The sequence below is a fragment of the Zingiber officinale genome, chromosome 11A (assembly GCF_018446385.1).
Source record: "Zingiber officinale cultivar Zhangliang chromosome 11A, Zo_v1.1, whole genome shotgun sequence".
In the NCBI taxonomy this organism is placed as follows: Eukaryota; Viridiplantae; Streptophyta; class Magnoliopsida; order Zingiberales; family Zingiberaceae; genus Zingiber; species Zingiber officinale.
This window is the reverse complement of record NC_056006.1, coordinates 88,606,179-88,626,600: the sequence shown is the minus strand read 5'-3', so window position 1 is coordinate 88,626,600 and position 20,422 is coordinate 88,606,179. Positions and strand designations below refer to the sequence as shown.

At 46.9% G+C, this 20,422-nt stretch overlaps 1 protein-coding gene across 1 annotated transcript; it reads right to left on the bottom strand.

Annotated features, from left to right (window-relative positions):
- Window positions 1–7,568: 7,568 nt before the first annotated feature.
- On the bottom strand, window positions 7,569–9,322 carry LOC122032320. Its single transcript, XM_042591601.1, has one exon. The coding sequence runs from the start codon at window positions 9,235–9,237 to the stop codon at window positions 7,708–7,710; it is 1,530 nt and encodes a 509-aa protein (XP_042447535.1). The 5' UTR covers window positions 9,238–9,322; the 3' UTR covers window positions 7,569–7,707.
- Window positions 9,323–20,422: the final 11,100 nt, after the last annotated feature.

Sequence of the window (20,422 nt, the reverse complement as noted above, 5' to 3'; positions counted from 1 at the left end):
TTTACATTTTTATTATTTTTTAAATTTTTTTATGTTTTTTTATGTTTTTTATTTTTTACATTTTATTATTATTATTTTTTATGTTTATTCTATTTTTTTACTTTTTAAAATATTTTTTGTCTTTTTCTTTTTTTTAAGTTTTAATATTTTATTTTTTATATTTTCCTATTTTTTTATATTTTTCTTTTATCTGAGAATATTTTGGGTAAAAAAATTCATAATCTCGAAATAAAAAAAAATTTCAGTTATTCGAGGTTTTCAGATTTCGGGTTGCATGCTCCTTTTACTGATATATCGGACATGGAACATTACTCAGGAATTATTGATTACTTAAATCAAATAGGGTATTCGTTGATAACCTTAAATGGATAATCAAAGTTATCAAAAATAACTCTCAACCAAATGGACCTTTATAGTTAATGAATTCAATGGCTTAGGGGCAACTTACCCTTTGATGGTAGTTACGTTGTTCCAGAAACTCAGTTTAATTAGAATGCTTGCTTTATGCTTAATTAATGATTAGAGGTTGGAGCCTTCTTTCAGCAGCAATGATGGACGGGAACCTAAAGAATTCAATCGACCTAAAAATTTGTCCCCCACCAGACGTGCATTTGTCTGATCCATGTCTAAATTAATATATTAATGGACAAAGTTATAGACCGCTTTTAGAGTTGTTTGGTAGATCTCACTATTTTAAATCATCAATTCAAATTTAATACCTCTGAAACAAAATAGTTTTATCATAAATTCACATGAACAATTGTTCACCTCCCTTGATATAACAATACAAATATAAAAAGGATAATGGTTATTTATCATTTGTCCTTGGTTAGATTCACAAGTCTAACCGGCTGAAGGAGATCACTTTGAATCAAGGAACTGCGAGAGGTAATTCCAGTTTTAATGTACATCGAACCTAAATTAGTTTCTCATGTAATTAATGATCATGTTGTTTGGGGGCACTTCATATTCAACTAGCATGGGAACGCCACCGGCCGGAAACATCCTCGATACATTGTCCAGGCTACGAGAACACCCTCGACTAGGAATATCTCTCTTGGACTTCTATCCCTCCGCTTACTTTACTTCATCATTCTTGCTAATGTCTTTATAACTAGTAGTCTAACAGGTGGTGTCGTCATCCCAGCTACGAGAACATTTTTGCCTGTGGAAGTCTCCCCTAGACTCATACTATCTCAGGCTTCAAAACTTTCCCTGCCTGTGGAGATTTCCTTTGAACAGGAAGAGCTCTATCGATGCAGAACCAATTTAAGTGGGTGAGGAGAAGGTCCGGAGCCTTGGAAAGGGAGAATCTAATTAATTGCATCATTTTGGAAAGGGAGAACCTATGGAAAGATGAGTAAAAGACGTTGAGAAATTCAAAGACTAAGGACTTCGAAGTAAAGGCATCAGCTAACTAATTCTAATGGCCTCTACATCCATACGTTCAAACGATCGTCTGCAGCACCACAGTATCAGGATCGTTTGTTACACTGTACAAAGCCTACCCAAGTCAATATGAAGTACATTTGCAGCAACTGTGAAGCAGGTGGCAACAACCTTGACAGTGAACCATCTGCATCAACTATTGATAGAGTGATCAAATCTCTATTCTTATGCATAGAAAGGGCCCAAACAGAAGTTCGACAACATCGAAGTCTTTGCTCTGTGTACAGCTGGAGATGAACTTGAATCAAAGAGAAAGTCAAGAAGGTTAACCCACCTAGGGGAATCCACCTGAGTCAATCATCTCACAACCAGCCCCGATTCTTCGACACAAGAGGCCTAGGGCGAAAAAAAATCTTGATCCGGCGGTTAGAACAGGGGACCCTCATTCTGAGATGTCAATGCCATGCGGGAGTCAAAAGGCCAGGTGGCCGACCGGAGAAGGATGAGCCAACCTCCCGACCGGTCGACCGGTGAACAGCCGATGGCAAAAGTCGCCCCGACAGGAGTCGGGGTTCCGGCGCTCAATATAACAGTAGCAAAGAGCCGAGCGGAAGAATTAAGAGAAGGTGATATACTGCTAAACAGTCCCTACATAGCACCCTACCAAAAATGTCCCCAGCATATTGAGGCCAAGGGCTGGCCGGACGGACGCGATGTGAGCGCCGTCCGGCCGGCGCATAAGTTGAGGGCTGGTCGGACAAACTCCCCGTCCGGTCGGCCTGCCGGATGCCTCGGCCTGTGGTAGGTAGAGAAGGACAAGAACATCTTATGACAGCTGTCCAGTCCTATGGCTAGGCCATATTCCAAGTCTGACAACGGGGTGTTCTGTTGTCCCATCGAAGACATGCGCGGACTGCAGTAGTATGGCGTCAGGTAAGCTTTCTGACAGACACATACCGAGGTATGTGCTACGGACACGTAGGCGCCTTGGTGGGCATGTAGGAGCTCTTTCACCGCTATATATAAAGAGCCTCATACTTCGCCGGAGGTACGCGATATACAACCTTGGAGCCACTTTTTTCACCACTTGCTTGCCTGACTTGAGCGTCGGAGGGTCGCCGCCGGGAACCCCTTCCCGGCCCGACTTCTGTGCAGGTTCGCCGGAGTTTCGTACGACTAGCCGGAGATCTATATCAGCAAATCGGAGAGCGCCACATGCCCAGCGTCCGTTGAGTCAGCATTCGAACAGGATCAAATCTAAAATAAATTTTTAATAATATATAATTCATTTAAACGATTTCTTCTTACATTTCTATTTATAAAATTGTCTATAACATTATTAGTTTCAAGATTTTTCAAAATATTTTTCTCAATACATTTTTTATTTATTTACTGATCCTGTCCAAAAGTTGAATCAACGGACGCTGGGCACGTGGCGCTCTCCGGTTGCTGACGTAGATCTTCGACTGGTCGTGTGGAGCTCCGGCGAACCTGCAAAGAAGTCGGGCCGGGAAAGGGTTCCCGGCGACGACCCTCCGATGCTCAAGTCAGAAAGATGAACAGTAAGAAAGTGGCTCTAGGGATTCTTGATTGCATACCTCCGGTGAAGTCTAATGGCCTTTATATAGAGCCACGAGAACTTGGTGAACACAAACCGAGGTGTACTCGTGTCATATCCCATACCGCAGCATGGGCTTGTCAGAAGAGCATGTCTGACTCCATACCGCTACAGTCTGAGCGTCTCCTTGATGGGACAGTAGAACATTCGATCGTACCATACTGAGTATGGTATGGTCTTCGAACATGCCTGTTGTCAGCAACAGGGGTCACTGAAATGGCGTTCACACTGTACTCTACTCTTTGACTTCCTCTTCTCAGATCGACCATCAAGCCACTCGCCCAGAGCATTCGTCTCTGGTCCGGCATAGGTGGTCGTCCGTCCGGGCAGGTTGAGGGTCGTTCGCCTGCTCGGCTCGTGTCGCCTGAAACCCTGGCCGAGCGGAAAACCGCTCGGCCTTCACTCTTGATTCGCAATGCGGCTGAGCGGACTATCCGCTCGATCATATGATCCGAGCGGACTATCCGCTCGGCCATATGATCTTTTTCCCTTAGAAATTTGAGCTCACGGCCAGCTGGTTACTCTCTCGGGTGAAAATCATTGCTTAGTGCTCGGCCTGTCCCGCCCGCTCACCGAACCCATGGGATTGACCCCCCCCTTTGACTGTTGATCTCCACGCGTCGTTGACATTTCCCTCATGAGGGTCCTCCGGCCTTACCACCGGATCAGGTGTAGTTGAGTAGGTTATTTGAAATGATTATCTTATCGTTGCTTAGGTTAATGTTTTACTATTAAACTACGTGGGTGTTTGATTATTTTCATTGTTATTATACATATGTTCCAGCCGTGTTGGCTGAGGTATCTGGATTAATGTAGTCAAGTTTCATATTGTCACCCGTACAAGGGAGATACTGTCGAAATTTCTTCTAACAGGGACTACTTGGGGCGTGACAGTTTTTGTCTATTTCCTATGTCCGGGTGTCCTTTTATAGCCCCTAAAAAATCTTATCCATGGTTGGAAGACGCCTTCCATAGAGCTGGAAGGCACCTCCAGTGAGGCGCCAGTGGATAAAAGTTTATCCACTGCCAATGGCAAAATTTGCCTGGTTGAAGGTGTCTTCCATGGGGCTGGAAGGCGCCTTTCATGTGCCTTCCATGCACATTGAAGGTGCCTTCCATGAAGGCTTGAAGGTGCCTTCAAGTGCTTGAAGGCGCCTTCCAATAGAAGGCTTCAGCAGCTACGGAGCTTCACTCTCTTTCTCTGTGGAACCGCCACATCAGCGGCCCCCCTAGAGCCGGTCCCACGGATATGGAGGGAGGTAAATGCAGGTACACAGCTGAAAGCGCATAGCCGGGACGCTAACCCCAGGCAATGACACCCCGAGGATCGAACCCTGGACCTTTCGACCACGAAACCATGTGTCCCCAGCTGTGCTTCACTCTCTTTCTCTGGCTCTTATGCTTGGGTGATTTTGGCCAGCCGAAATAGAGTTCACCCAAACTCATTTTCTGGCCTTCTCCTTGAGCAAACTTCCGCTCCGGCTTCTCGTCGCTTGGAATGTCGCACATGTCATTCTCCTCCGTCGATGTACTTTTCTGTAGCATCTCGTTGCTCGGATGCACCGAGTTCGTCGGCTCCCTTCCCGTGCCATTCTTCTCGCTAGCTACGTCTTCCGCTTGACTTCTTGTATCCTAAACTCCTGCACACTTAGACACAAGGTTCAAATACAACAGGACCTAACTGTAACTTGGTTGACCACATCAAAATTATCACGGGGTTCTAATAGTAAATACCTTAGTGAGTCTTGATTTATTATCATTTCTTTGAGATTCATGAGTCCAGTGATCAACTTCTTGATCCTTGTGTGTAGATGAGCTATTGATTCTTCTTTTTCCATTCTGAGGTTGCTAAGTTGGTTCTAGAGTAGGTCCTATCTTGCAAGTTTGGTATCTGAGGTCCCTTCATGCAACTTCAGGAATTTCTCTCAGAGTTCTTTGGCTGATCCGTAGGTGCCAATTCTGTTAACTTCTTGAGGTAACACACTTAATAGGTGGAATTCTAATCTGTCCACACGACTATTGGCGATGACAACTTTGATTATGAGGGCATCATCATGGGAGAGCTCCACTCCCTCCAAGTCTTGCGGTCCGAAGCTGATTGAGGGACCTGCAGCTTGTTCCTAGGTGCAACTTATCGTGTGTATCTCTAAGCGGCATTCATGAGACTTCTAGGCTCTAGCGGAGTCTCCATCCGTGGGCCCCCAGAGATCATGTCGATTTCTCGGATGACGATATTTCCCCTATTCTCCTCCTCAGGGGATTCCATCGGCTCCTTACCTCGGCCGACCTGCTGACTACCCTGACTTCCACTCTCAGGCAGGGGCTTTCTTGGTTGTCTTGCGGCGGTAAGCGGATTGTCCAACATCCTCTGGAGTTTAGGCGCGATCTCGGGTGGAGGCATGCTATGTTCGGCTGCCCACCGAGAATCACGGGCGAACCGGACATAATATCCCGTGTACTGGGTGTGGAACCTATGATAGGTATAATAATAAGGCCCCCCACTGGCCGGGTTTAGGAGCTTGGACTGCTTCGACTCGTTGCGCCACCCTAGATTCATGACCGGGCGAAAATCCCGATTGGGAATCCTTGGATCGGGCCAAGGGTTGAGCGGGAGGTTGTGGCGGCCTTTTCTCTGACTTGTTGACAGGAGTAGGTGCTCTGTCTACCTTCCTCCTAGCTGCTTGGGCTTCCTCTACATTAGTGTAACTTGCTGCTTTCCCTAACATTTCATCAAAATTCTTCATAGGCTCTTGAATGAGAGCTCGGAAGAACTCCCCTTCTACCAGACCATGAGAGAAGGCACTCATCAAGATATCCGAGGTAGTGGAGGGGACGTCCTGGGTTACATTGTTGAAGCATTTTATATAGGCCCTGAGGGGCTCTACAGACCCTTGCCTGAGCGCGAATAGATAATGGTTAGTCTTCTGATATTTCCTGCTACTGGTGAAATGGTGTAGACAGGCATTCTTGAAATCCTGAAAATAGGTGATGTATCCAATAGACAATCCGTTGAACCACTTTTGTACCGAGCCAGATAGAGTGTTTAAAAACACTCAGCACTTAATGGTGTTGCTGTACTGGTATAATAGCACAACATTCTGAAATTTGCGAAGGTGATCCTCTAGATCCTTGCTATCGTTATACTCTCCAATAGCTAGGGGCTTATACCCCTTCGGCAGTTTCTCCTCGAACACCCTCAAAGAGAAAGGTACTTACAATTCCTCAAGCAACTCCTTCAGCTCCTCCCTGACAACTATGGTTTTCCCCTTTTTTGAATCTTTGGGTGGGGAACTCTCGGCCGAGAAGGCCTGGTGCTGCTCCTTCTTGTTGTAATAATCTAGTCATGGGTCACGATAGAAGGCTCGAGGGAAATCCTTAGGCTGTTTCCTCTTAGACCCCCTGTCTGAAGGGTGGGTCTGGTCCTTTGAAACTGCATGCAGCCTATGTGGTTGTGAAGCGGTGGTGTGCTTTTTGGAAGCCACTCGCCTCTTGGCTTCTTTGAACAATTCATACTCTCCGACTGTCACAGTGACATTGATTTTACCACTATTCTCCATTATCACATTCCAAAACAGGTGGAGAAAATTCCCACAAACGGCGCCAAATTGATCCTGTCCGAAATCTGAATCAGACGGAGGCCGACATAGATGCCTTTGGTGTTGATGGAGAGGCAACTTTGACGCACCTTGGGTATGTACGTCTCAAAAGCTAACTCTCACATGGAACCCCAAGGTCTATAGTATGAGGACTGGTGGTACTTAAACTCTGCACGAACTCAGACAAGCATTCGGAGCATTAGAGACCAGAAACCAGGGAAAAAATCCCTGGCGCAGGCCCTCTGACGCTCAAGTCAGGTCCCTTTTCCGCGGAATAACAGTATACTATGGAAAAAGAACCGTTTAAGATGAGTGTGTATGTGTGCGTACCTGGCCAAGGAAGATGACCTCCCTTTTTATATGACACTACATACCACTAGAGTCTGACTATTGTCAGAGAATGTTAGGTGTCAGGATCTGTCGAGTAAGAGAGGATATATGGCGGCCTCCTATTGATGGAAGGAAGGTTCTACTTTCAAGTAATAGTAGACCAATGAAATATTCCTTGACGTATGATAGTTATTCTCTGTCAGCAGGTTACGATTCCCTAACATTGTTGTTGTCGTCCAGGTTTAGCTACAGATAGTTCGGAATGACCGCTTAGAGGCACCACCAAGATTGAGCCTTGATGAAGTAACGATGTGACCGTTGAAAAGCCAGTCGGGAGTTGTCTTAGCAAAAGCAACAAAACCATCTACAAAGCCCAAGCTGGGGAAACCCAATCAGTCGGGGCCAAGCCAAGAACTAGTCTAGACTGCGTGTTATGTCTAAGATCTCGAGACCTGCCCCTGCTTGTGCTTAACCAGGAATTATACGGCTGATGATGCGAGGTGGTTTGACTCCCGCATTCCTTTGATTGTTGACTGCTACGTCCTTTTGACTTTTGACTACCACGTCACTTTGATTATTAGTTGTCACGTCTCCTTGACTATTGATTATATGATTTTATTGGACTCTATCTTTATACATCATATCAAATATGATTTAAGATAAAAGTTTCTTAAAATTTGTAGGTGGGATAACATTTACCAGCAACTTAACCATTTATTTTCAGCAAAAGAAGGGATAAATCTTGATTGCATCAGGGAGACTGGTAATTGCAACTCAGGCGGCGACGAAGGCCAATTCCACCTCCTCCCTCCATTCCACGCTCCTGGTGTCATAGTAGCCGGTCTTCATCTCGTTTGCGAAGTAGCTCACCCACACTCTTCCTCCCACCCGCCACCGTACCACGCGCCCCTCCATCTCCCGCCCCACCCTCCACTCGACCGCCTCCGCCAACTCATCGCCAGCAACCACCACTCCTCCCCCCTTGCTGAACGCCCTCCCCCATCCGCTGTACCTCCTCCGCATCCCTCCCCTCGGATCCCCTCCCCCGCCGCCCGGTCTCCACTCCGCCACCTCAGCCCCCGTCGCCCCGTCGCACAGGACTCCCTCGAACACTCCCACCCCGCCCTCCGCCTCCTGTTCCCACCGCCAGCTTCGCCCCCGCGCCCTTGTGGCCGTCCGCGCCGTGGCCTTTACCCCCGCCGCCTTCCCGCCCCCGAACCGCCCCTTCAGCGTCCGGGCAGCCTCCAGCTCCCGCTCTGGGTTCCCGCTCGACCGCCCCAGGCTGGGCCCCGTCGCGTAGCTCGCCCCCAGCTCCGGCCCCACCCACACCCGAGCCCGCGACGGGAAGTGCAGCTCCGCATCCACCTCCTGCTCCTCTTTCCCCACCTCATCCTTGCGCCGCCCGAACCGGAGCCGGACCACGTGGAGGCGCACGTTGTCGACCCGGACGCTCACTCGGATGAACCGCGGGTCCCGCAGACACACCGTGTACTCCAACTGGACCACCGCTTCCAGCTGCTGGTGAGCCAGCGCGTAGCGCAGCACCGAGTCCTTCGCCTCCAGGCTCTGGCCGCCGGTGGACGTGGATCCCCCGTACCGGGCCATGGCCGGCACCGGCGCGAACCCCTTCAACACCCATAGCCCGTGCCTCTCGGCCGCGTACGAAGGGCAGCACCCGGCTGGGCCGCCGCCGCCCTGCAGCTCGCGGAGGATGCACCACTTGCACAGCATGTAGCCGAGCGAGCGCATGAGCCGACCCTCGGCATCTGGCCCGAGCGCGAGGAGGACTCTGCCCAGGGCGAGTCGGATTCCGGCGAGGGTCCGCTCCAGTGGGCCGTCGAGCGAGCGGAAGAAGAGGAAGCCGGCGTCAGCAGGGGCCTCGGTGGCGCAGAGCCAGAAGAGGCGGATAAGCAGAACGAGGCAGAGGAAAGACGCAGCCTGCTCGTCGTCCTCATCGCCGCCAAGGGCGACGAGTTCCTCCTCGAGTTTCGTCGCGGGGAGTGGGAACGACGACGTCGACGTGGAGATGGACTCGGCGAGGAGCTGGAGGAGGAGAGAGATGTGAGGGGAGGAGGGAGTGACAGGGTCGGAAAGCCAGAGGGTGCGGGAGAGGCCGATGGGGTGGAAGCCGTGGAGGGTGAGGGAGAAAGTGAGAAGCGCCTCGGAGTCGGAGCCGGCGGTGCGGTCGGCAGAGAGGCAGATAGACCTGCCGTCGGCGGACGAGGCGAGGGTGAGCGAGGGGGGAGTCGAAGGCCATTGAGAAGGATCAGGGAGAGAGGAGATCCACGACCACACGTCGTCCATCGATCGCTGCTGGTGTAGTGGACAATTGTGCTCGTCGTCTAAGGTTCTCTTTGGCGGACATGATCTATAATTCTATATACCTTAGCCATAGCCACAGCCACCAGGAGATAGATAGATTGGTGTGGATCAGAGGTAGCCGCCAGGCGCATCCGTACGTCGTTTGGTTTTGGATCACATAAATCGCGCGATTAATTAAAAATTCTTCCGGTGGTTGATGTGGCGGCTGTGTGACCCGCGGAATGTAACCGTCACAGTCTGTGGCCAATTGGCCATGAAGCGTTGGCGGATGAAGCTGAGCCACGTGGAGTCGCTCCTCCTCTCCTACGTGACTACGTCCAAACAACACAGACATGGGCGGCCTTGGGTTTATATTTGTTTCTATTATTATTATTATTATTATTATTATTTTGGGTTAATAATCTAGATTAGTAATGCATAATTCAAGTAATTTTGTGTCTGCTAATTTATAATTCATCCTCTCTCAATTTTAAATAATACTCAAATATGAGTCTAAGTTTGTTACTTAAAGCGTTGAATTGATTTTGACTTATTTGAATATTTCATCAAACACTTTAGCATATATTTTGATCTTATCCGGAGTTTAAGTCAGACGAAAATTGGATGAAGTATCGTTGACATTGACGGAGAGGAGACTGTGATGTGGCGGTCACACGGGTTTCAAATAACGAACCACCACGTGGCCTTGGAGAACTGTTGGGCCTACGTCGGCGGTACCAGACCCCTGCACACACTCAGACAAGCACACAGAGAGTTAGAGACCAAGAATCAGAGAAAAAGTCCCCGGAACAGGTCCTCCAACGCTTAAGTCAGGTACTTTTTCCCCGAAAGAACAGTGTACGAAGGAAGAAGAAAAGTATATAAGTGTGCGAGTGAGCGTATCTGCGCAAGAGAAAGGACGCCCCTTTTGTATGATAATACTTACCTTTTGGAGACTGACCCTTGTCAAAGGATGTCGGATGTCATGACTTGTCGAATGATGGATGACACATGACCTTCTCCTATAGACGGGAGGAAGGTTTCGCTTGCAGATGATCCTAACCGCTAGAATATTCCCAGACACATAGCAGATATTTCCTGACAAGTAGTTACGATTCCCTGATCTATTGTCACGTAGTGCCTTCTATCTTGTCAGGGTGCGATTGAAACAACTCCGATTGGTTGGTTGGGTGTTGGTGAACAGTCGAGCCCCTTCTGCCAGCCTTTATGATTCTGATCCCACCGAGGGTGATAAGTTTACTCACGTGGCCAGCTTGACAACCCTTGATCGATAAAGTCAGGTCGGGTTTGGTCCTGACCGCGCTTCCTTCCATAGCCCTGGTTTCCCGACCGATAGACTCCTCTCTGGCTTCATATACCGAATGGCTTCGGGTGGGTTCACTCCATATATCGACTACCACATCTTCTTATCTTTTGACAGTCACATCCCCTTGAGTTCTAACTTCCACGTCTCATTGATTTCTAACTGTCACGTCTCTTTGACTGCTGACTGCCGCACCCCCTTTACTACTGACTATCATGTCCCTTTGACTATTGATTATCGCATCCCCTTGATCAGATTCTATTACTATATATCGTATCATATCTAAAAGTGTTCATTGATCTGAAATATTTTAAATTTATATTACTCTCTTAGTGATCCATTGAAGTTATCTATATTTTTTATTTTTATTTTAAAGATTTAAGTCTTTTAAACTATCTAATATGTTTTGTCCAAATTTTAATAATTCAGAAAGTTATTTTAAATAAATATTGTAGCACTCTTAAGGATTATTGAGTCTATCCGTTTTCATTATGTATTTATTATAAAATATAGTCCTATAAAATATTGTAGCACTAAATTTGATCCATTTTAGAAGATCTGATAAAATAGATTTTAGATATATCACACTCTCATTTAGTATTATTTATAATATTTTGAGAGCCAATGAAATTATTTTAATAAAATTCAACTATCTCAATTTTCATCTTTTGGTACGAAAGAAGTATATTAGTACATGACTAAGATAAGAGAGAAGCCATATTCAAACATATGAAATTTTGACTTCAAAATCTAATATGAAAACATATCATATCTCAATCAATCATTGTACTACCCCAAGGAAACCAAACAATAATCATTTGAGAAGCATATGTCAATGTTGATTGGGTAAGATTTACTAATGATAGAAGATCTATTTTGTAATAAGTGCATTGGTTAGTGAAAATTTGGTAACTTTAAAGTAAAAAAAAAAAAAATTTACAATGCAGATGTTAGGTCAAGTGCTAAAGAAAAATTACAATGAGTTTATGAATTTCCGCGGCTTAAAATGTTTATACAATATATATTCATCTTTTTCCGGGAGTTTATATGTACTATTCTTCAGATTTACTAGTAGACGAATTAGGAGAAAAATTGTCTATTTTCAGAATTAATCGAGTGAAATTTGAATATTTAAATTATATATATATATATATATATAATCCATTAGTAAATGTATTTATTAAGGATTTATGTAGTATATTATTTTATTTTTTTTGGATGTGATGATGAGGAGGGGCCTCATTCCTCGGAGGATAGTTACCACATGAAGGTCAAAGTCAAGACGGTCAACACTTAGAAGTCATTTGTCGATCGGACGAGCATGCCCCGATCGAGAAGAGAAAAGACCCGATCCGATATCACCTTTGACTCGGCTATGAGCCGAGCACCCGACGCTCATCAAATAAGAGGACGACAAAGGGAGTGGTATGCAGAAATCGGACCGAGTGGCTCTTTTGCTCGGCCAAGCAGCAAACTCGACATCAGCCGAGCACGCGGACGGTGGACTTCCGATCGAGCGGCTATCGTGCTAGGCCCAGCAACAGAGCAAGCGGACAGTGGACTACCGACCGAGCAGCTATCCCGCTCGACCCAACAACTGACACAGTAAGCTATCTTTTGACATCCTTTTGGGAGCTAGTGTCGCTGACAGGCGACATGGTCAGACAAAGGATCGTATGGCGGAAGCTTCAATTATCACTTCAGAGATATGCTCGGCCTGTTAAAGTACTGTGTTAGGGACACTTTACCGACGAGTCTTTTCAGTGAAACTTGGGGAAGCGTGCCCATCTTGGGAAGCGTGCCCATCTTGGGAAGCGTGCATGCGCACTATAGGAGCTATATATAAAGGGAGGTCCAAGCATCGGTGGAGGTATGCGATATTCATTGTTTGTGTTACAATTCTTGTTGCTCCGCTTCATTCCTCATCGCCGGTGACTGACTTGAGCGTCAGAGGGCCAATGTCAGAGACTCCTTCCCTGGTTCGACACTGACGTAGCCACACCACCTCACCGGAGGCTCTCATTGCCATGAGGAAGAGGAGAGGAAGGCCTCCTTCTCCTCCCTTCTCCCCACTGAGGCCTCCCGCGACCGTCGCTGCCGCCTAATGCAAGCAGACGCTACCTCACAAGTTGGCGTTACCTTCGCAGCGACTTCTGTCGTCCCTTTCAGCGGCAGCCGCCTCACTAGCAGATGACATCGCTGTTGCTGCCTCTTCCCCCTAGCCAGCAAGCGCCGCACGCCGCAGCTCCTCTTCCAGACAACGCCAGTGCCCGTCAAGGAGGCACCGCCTCCCCCTTCACACTGACAGCCTTGTTGGTTGTCCTCATGGCCGGACTTACACCCTTGCTGCTAGATTCACCGAAAAACCCATACCCTGACAACCGCCGCCACCTCCTCCAGCGGGCGCTGCCTCCTCCTCCCGCGGCCACCACCGCTATCTCCAGCGGGCGCTGCCACCTCCCGCGATCGCTGCCTCCTCCCGCGGCCGAAGCCGCCATCTCCAGCAACAGTTGCCGCCTCCTCTAGCGGCCGCCATCGCCTCCTCCTGCAGTCGTCGCCTCCCGCGAGTGTCGGTGCCACTGTCGCCCCCAGCGACCGCCATCACCATCCGGGCAGCCACCGCTTAAGTACTTAGGCTTCGTACTATTTGTTTGCTCGGGTCTTCGAGTCGAGATGGTGTTCGACTTGCTAGCCGATGTAGTTCAGACCTTCGAGCCGCTAATATGTTCCTACTCCTTGGCTCCGTAGGACCTCCGGCCTTGTATTACCCCCAGTTCTGCGTCGACTCAGTTCTTCATCCAGTCCGATCCCTCAAGCTATATAAAAAGTCCCATCCCCGCAGGCTAAGGTACTGGGAGATTATCGCTCCCCCTTTTACATATGATATTCCTATTCATCATTATATTTTATATCAAAGAAGGCTAACCTGAGACAACTTATCATCTCTGCCCGCTACTATGGGCCAAGCGTTACGACCCGTTCATCGATCTACCATAGGGTGTCCCCCCCCTCCCGCGTCGGGCCAGGGTATGTCACCGTACTCATCCTTTATTTACTTTATCGTTCCACTATTCATTTGGCATGTTTCTTATATATTATTGGGACCTGCCTCGAGCATCAGGCTGTCAAGGATCGGGATAACCTGGTCGCTGTCTACAGGTAGCGTTGACCAGAGAACTTTTGATAAGTTGGTCAACACATAAGACAGCTCACCCTTCGGGTCATGACAACTCGGTCAGTATTCCAGCCACGTCATTGGTAGTTCTATCTTCTCATATTCCCGATAGGATCATATTGGCGTCGTCTGTGGGAACGTAACCTGCATCCGAACCGAGAAGATGGAGGACGCTGGACGACTAACCACCGTGACACTCACCCAAGAAGAGCTCAACATGCTCGTGCAAGCCCGAACGGTAAAAATGATCAAGCAACAACAACAAGTGTTAACCGATCGACTAACCTCGCAGCCCGTGACATCGGTAGCAGGACAAGCGGGGCATGAAGACCGAGCAGAACAGCTCTCTGTATGGGGACAGAATAGAAGGCCGACCGGCACGCCAGGGGAAGCGCCACCCGTGCCAATCCCCTTCCATCGTGACCTATTCCAAACCCCCTCAAAGATAGCCCAGGTGAATCAAGAGAGGGGATCATTCTCAGATGACGCTCTCATTCGGGACGTACGAAAAGGCAAGGCGCCTCGAGGCACCGCGTCGCTCGAACGGATCAACTGACAGTTCTCCGAGGGAAGCTTGCAAGACCCCCTGCCAAGGCATTATACTCCATTGGCGATCGGAGAGTACAATGGGTCGACTGATCTAGACGATCATCTGGATAAGTTTGACAATGCGGACACACTTCACCAGTACACAGATGGGGTGAAGTGTCGAGTCTTCCTCACAACCCTTTCCGGGTCGACGCAAAGATGGTTCCGAAGACTATTAGACGGATATATACGCAGCTTCAAAGACTTCCGGGCTACCTTCTTACATCAGTTCACCAGCAGCCGACGCTATCAGAAGATGAGCGTCAGCCTCTTCTTCATGATGCAAGGATAGAAGGAAACACTCTAAGCCTACATCCAACGTTTCAATAAGGTGGCAATGGACATCCCATCGGTCTTATCCGAGACCATAATGAATGCCTTCATTTAAGGGCTCATCGAGGGAGAATTCTTCCGGTCAGTCATCAGGAAGCCGTCCATGGACTTTAACCACCTGCTCAGAAAGACCAACGAGTACATAAATATAGAAGAAGTCCAAGCGGCAAGGAAGAAGAAAGCATCGGCCGAGCCTCCACTAGCACCCGAGCGGTGTCAGACGAATAACCACCAACTGCCTAGGGGGCCAAAAGTGGAGGCAGCATGGCCACACCAGGAGGCTCGGACGCATGCTATGCAACATGTGCCTGCCGCTCGGCAGAAGGCGTCAAGAGGTAAGGTATGGACGTCAATGTTTTGCTCCTTTCATCAGTCGACGACACACAATACACGAGACTACTACGGTCTGACGCCGATAGTGAGCTGACCGACACCCAGAGGATATCGCTGTCGTTAGGGGTGATCACGGATCAGGTTGGTTCGGTTATTAGGATAAAAAATTATCCGGCCCTATTAGATCAGATAATAAAATATCATGACCTACATCCGACCCTATATCCGGCGGTTATTATGTATCAGATATCCGACGGGTTGTTAGTTATTTAGATATCCGACCCGAAATCCAATGAAATATAAAATATAAATATAAAATAATAAAAAATAAAATATTTTAAAATGATAATAGACATTACTCATTACACGTTATAGTAGCTAATCGTCATTAGCTACTACAACGTGTAGCGTAGCAGCTTATCGGCAGTAGCTACTACAATGTGTAGTAGTTTATCCGCAGTAGTTACTACAACGTGTAACAACTTATCGACAGTAGTTGCTACAAGTAGGGGTGATCGTGGATCGGATTGGTTCGGTTATTGGGATAAAAAACTATCCGACTCTACTAGATCGGATAATGTAATATTAGGACCCTACATCCGACCCTATATCCGGTGGATTTTTTTCGATTCGGTTCGGGTCAGTATAAGCGGGTTGGTCGGTTTGGCGGGTTAACTGCTCACCCCTAGCTATTGTTCTCCATCTCCTGATCGGCGAGATCGACACCGATCCATCGGGCGGCAAGAGGATGAAAGAGAGTTGGTCGAGCGACACCATCAACAACATCGGAGGGAAAACGTTGATCCCTCCAGGATCTCGGCTGAGCGAAACAGGTCTTCCGCCTGGGAGGAAGAAAATAGAAGCAATGCTGCTCGAGGAGAAATTGGCATGATCACTGGTGGCCCGACCGACGGTGATTCCAATCGAGCCAGAAAATCAAATGCTCGACGACTCGAGATCCACGCTGTTGGATGCAACAGGGAAAGGGCCGAGGGACCGGAGATCAACTTCGATCCTAGAGACTTGGAGGGAGTAGAGATCCCTCATGATGATGCTCTGATCATCCGAGCGGTGATAGCCAACTACACCATTCACCATACTTTTGTCGACATGGGAAGTTCGGTAAACATCATCTTCAAAAAGGCATTCGATCAACTGTAGATTGATCAAAGCGAGCTGCTGCCCATGATGACCCTGCTTTACGGATTCACAGGCAATGAGTTTTGCTGATCGGCCAAGTAAGGTTGGCCATCTCGCTGGGAGAAGAGCTATTGAGGAGGACCCAGACCACCAACTTCATAGTGGTAGACGCATCGTCGGCCTACAACGTCATCTTGGGCCGACCGACCCTTAACGAGTTCCGGGCGGTAGTGTCCACCTACTATCAGAAAATCAAGTTTCCAGTGGACGACCGGGTGGGAGAAGTCAAGGGCGATCAGCTGGCCGCTTGGCGATGTTACGTCAAGATGGTCAAGTCCGATGCTAGGAGCGCTCGGAAGACTCCGCGACTGGAGGTAAACGCGATCACTAAAAAGCCCCTACCTTGGTATACGAAGAAAAGGAGGAGGTCCAGATGCACCCCAGTCGAGCGGAGGCAACAACCTTCATCGCTATGGATTTGGAGAATGAAAAGGGAAGGCATCTTGAGAGGACATGGAGCGCGAATCATCTCCAGCCCTACAGGACCGGATGAGAGGTGCGCGAGTGAATAGTAATGTACTTATGCGTCCTCTTTGAATATAGGATAAAAATAAAAATAAGGTTTCTATACTTTGAGCTGAACGACACATCAAATCATCCAGCGACGACGTTAAACTCTTGTCTCCACCAACGGTCGAGCGGCGACCTTAAACCCAAGACTCCATCAATGGTCGAGTGGCGACCTTAAATGTGTGTATCCACCAACGGTCGAGCGACGACCTTAAACCTGGGCCTACGACAAATCGTCGAGCAGTGATGTTAAACTCTTGTCTCCACCAATGGTCGAGCGGCGACCTTAAACCCGAGACTCCATCAACGGTCGATTGGCGACCTTAAACGCGTGTCTTCACCAACGGTCGAGCGACGACCTTAAACCCGAGTCTACGATAAATCGTCGAGCAGTGATGTTAAACTCTTGTCTCCACCAATGATCAAACGACGACCTTAAACCCGAGACTCCATCAACGGTTGAGCGGTGACCTTAAACGCGTGTCTCCACCAACGGTCGAGCAGTGACCTTAAATCCGAGTCTACGACAAATCATCGAGAGGTGACGTTAAACTCTTGTCTCCACCAACGGTTGAGTGGCGACCTTAAACTCGAGACTCCATCAACGGTCAAGCGACAACCTTAAACGTGTGTTTTCACCAACAGTCGAGCAGCAACCTTAAACCCGAGTCTACGATAAACCGTCGAGCGACGACGTTAAATGTGAGTCCACATCAAATCGTCGAGTGGTGACGTTAAACTCTTGTCTCCACCAATGGTCGAGCGACGACCTTAAATCCGAGAATCCATCAACGGTCGACCGGAGACCTTAAATCCGAGTCTACGACAAATCGTCGAGCGGTAACGTTAAACATGAGTCCACATCAAATCGTCGAGCGGCGACGTTAAACTCTTGCCTCCACCAATGGTCGAGCGGCGACCTTAAATCTGAGATTTCATCAACGATCATGTGGTGACCTTAAACGTGTGTCCACATCAATGGTCGAGCGGCGACTTTAAACGCGTGTCTCCATCAACGGTCGAGCAGCGACCTTAAACCTAAGTCTATGACAAACCGTCGAGCGGCGACGTTAAACCCGAGTCCACATCAAATCGTCGAGCGACGATGTTAAACTCTTGTCTCCACTAATGGTTGAGCGGCGACCTTAAACCCGAGACTTCACCAACGATCGAGCGGCGACCTTAAACGCGTGCCCACATCAACGGTCGAGCGGCGACCTTAAACGTGTGTCTACAATGGTTAATGTCTACATCAACGATCGAGCGACGATCTTAAATGCGTGTCTACAATGGTCGATGTCTATATCAACGGTCGAGCGACGACCTTAAACGCGAGTCGACATCCATAGTTGAGCGGCGACCTTAAACCTGGGATCACAGAAACGGTCGAGCAACGACCTTAAACCTTTGGCTCAGTAAGAAGACAAGTGTCGGCTGCTCAAAAACCAAGTCTTTAAAATATAGTGACCGTTCGGCATGGTTCTTCAAAGCATCCCCTGAGCCAATTGGAGATTTGCAAAATCATAATGAAGCTCTGAATACAAAAGGGATCGGTCGGTTGGATAGATTAATCATGGATGAATGGAGTGACAAGGCCACTAGTTGCAATGATAAAAAAAAAGAAGTTGAAAAACATACAGGAAGATAAAGTTTGCCCGAACGGACAAGAATTCATTAAGACTTCAAAACTTTACAAAGCTTTAGAATTACATGAGCTCTCGGCCTCACTCAAGATAGTCCAGTGTAAGGAAATAGGTTGCTAAACACGCAAACGCCCAGCGGAAAAACCTATTTCCTCCAGAAGATCTATGCAAAGGGAGAAGAAAAATATACTAAGTTTACATAGGAACATGAGAGATTATACCTTTGTAGCATGCTCACGGACTCCCGACAGCTCGAATCCTAGCACGATCTCGCGTTCGCGCCTCTATGGTATCCACACGAACAAGCATTTGTTTGTCTCACAAACTCACAAGATGGAGAAAGGTTGTGCTAGCAACCTATGGAGTGGATTTCGGCCAAGAGGAGAGGAGCAATGAGAATGAAGAGCATTAAGCCAAAATGAAGAGAAAAACACTTAAGTATTTTTATCTAATGAAAATACTTAATTAGCATTAATAGCCTTAATGAGCATTTACACTCTATTAAGGATCACACACTTATAACTCCTCATTTCAAATAACTCCTCATTTCAATTTTGAAAATTGAATCAAATGTATCATTGAATTTCGAAATTCAATGAATGTCTCATTAATCCTCACTTGAGTTTAACTCAAGTCTCCTCACTTGAGTCTAACTCAAGTCTAATTCAATTGAGTCTTACTCAATTAATCTCATACAATTCAAATTCAATGAATCACATTTCATAATTTGAATTAACTCCTTGAGTCTAGTTTGAATTGGACTTAATCCAACAATTAGATCCAATTGAGTCTAACTCAATAAGTCCAGTTCGGATAAGACTTAATCCAATGATTTATCATATGAACCAATCTCCAAATCTACTTGTTCTTTGTGTTTGACCCAATAGGTTCTCGTAACGTTGGTAATGTACCTAAATCAATATTTAGATACATAAGCAATGAGTGACATCTAGCAAGGCATTATTGCTACCCAAGTGACGAGAAGGTCAAGATCCGACCTAACCGGCCCGTGGCTATTATCTTGTATGACTTTGTCCCTATATCCTTGATATCTAGATTGATCAATGAGGCATAGACCGTGTCATCCTCTTATCAACCTTTGTGTTTCTTGATCTCTAAGTAGACACACTCAATCAAATAAGTTCAATAACTCATATTGACTCATTTGAGCATGATCATGCTTTCTTTGTGTCCTACTAATCAAGGGGCCCACAGATATCGCTTCCATCATATGGAAGGGATAGATCTCATTTACATCACTCATATCCCTCCACATAATTTATTGCATACCAGTGATCGACTTTATTATCCACCTTGTTACAGGTGACGTTTGCCGATACCAAAGTACACAACTCCTTATGTAGGGAACCGTAGTGACTTCAGGTCTAAGGACTACCAATAGTCACATGAGAATGTTTATGACACTCATATAACGATCCATGAAACATTCTCATGGCGGGTCATTCAGTATATATTCTCTAATATATACCCATGTGTCAACCTGATATCTCATATCCATGACTTGTGAGATCAAGTCATCCGTCGACCTACATGCTAGTCTCAACGTATTAATATTGTTCTTGTATATTAATACTCGACTAGGAATAGTTAAGAGTAGTGTTCTCTACAATATCTGTAACACCCCACCCTCCTCACTACTGGTCTGTGAGGGCGGAGCGCTACTGGACTACTAACTTATCTTAACTAACCTTGTTCACATGTTGATAGAAATTCCTAAAACTCTCGGAGAACTCAAAACATATAATTAACTAGCAGCGGAAGACTAAATGACTCATCTAATATATTCTTAATAAATGATAATCTTAATAAATTCTTATGCTAGGTCCCAAGGTTTCTATAGTCCAGGCATCACACATCCATCCGCACCTCCTTGTCGCCTTCCTTTGCTATAACTTTTCCTTTCCTTTATCTGTAGTAAGAGGAAATGCAACTATAAGCAAAATTGCTTAGTAAGCGCTATCTAACTCACAAAATACTGCATGCTTCGAATTAAAAGAAGCTAAACTTGCTAACTCTAAACATAAGTGAAGTTTGTTTCATTTGTTTCAAAACTTATACTTT

Coding starts and splice junctions, on each gene's coding strand:
- LOC122032320 (XM_042591601.1), bottom strand. CDS start 9,237: ATGGACGACGTGTGGTCGTGGATCTCCTCTCTCCCTGATCCTTCTCAA.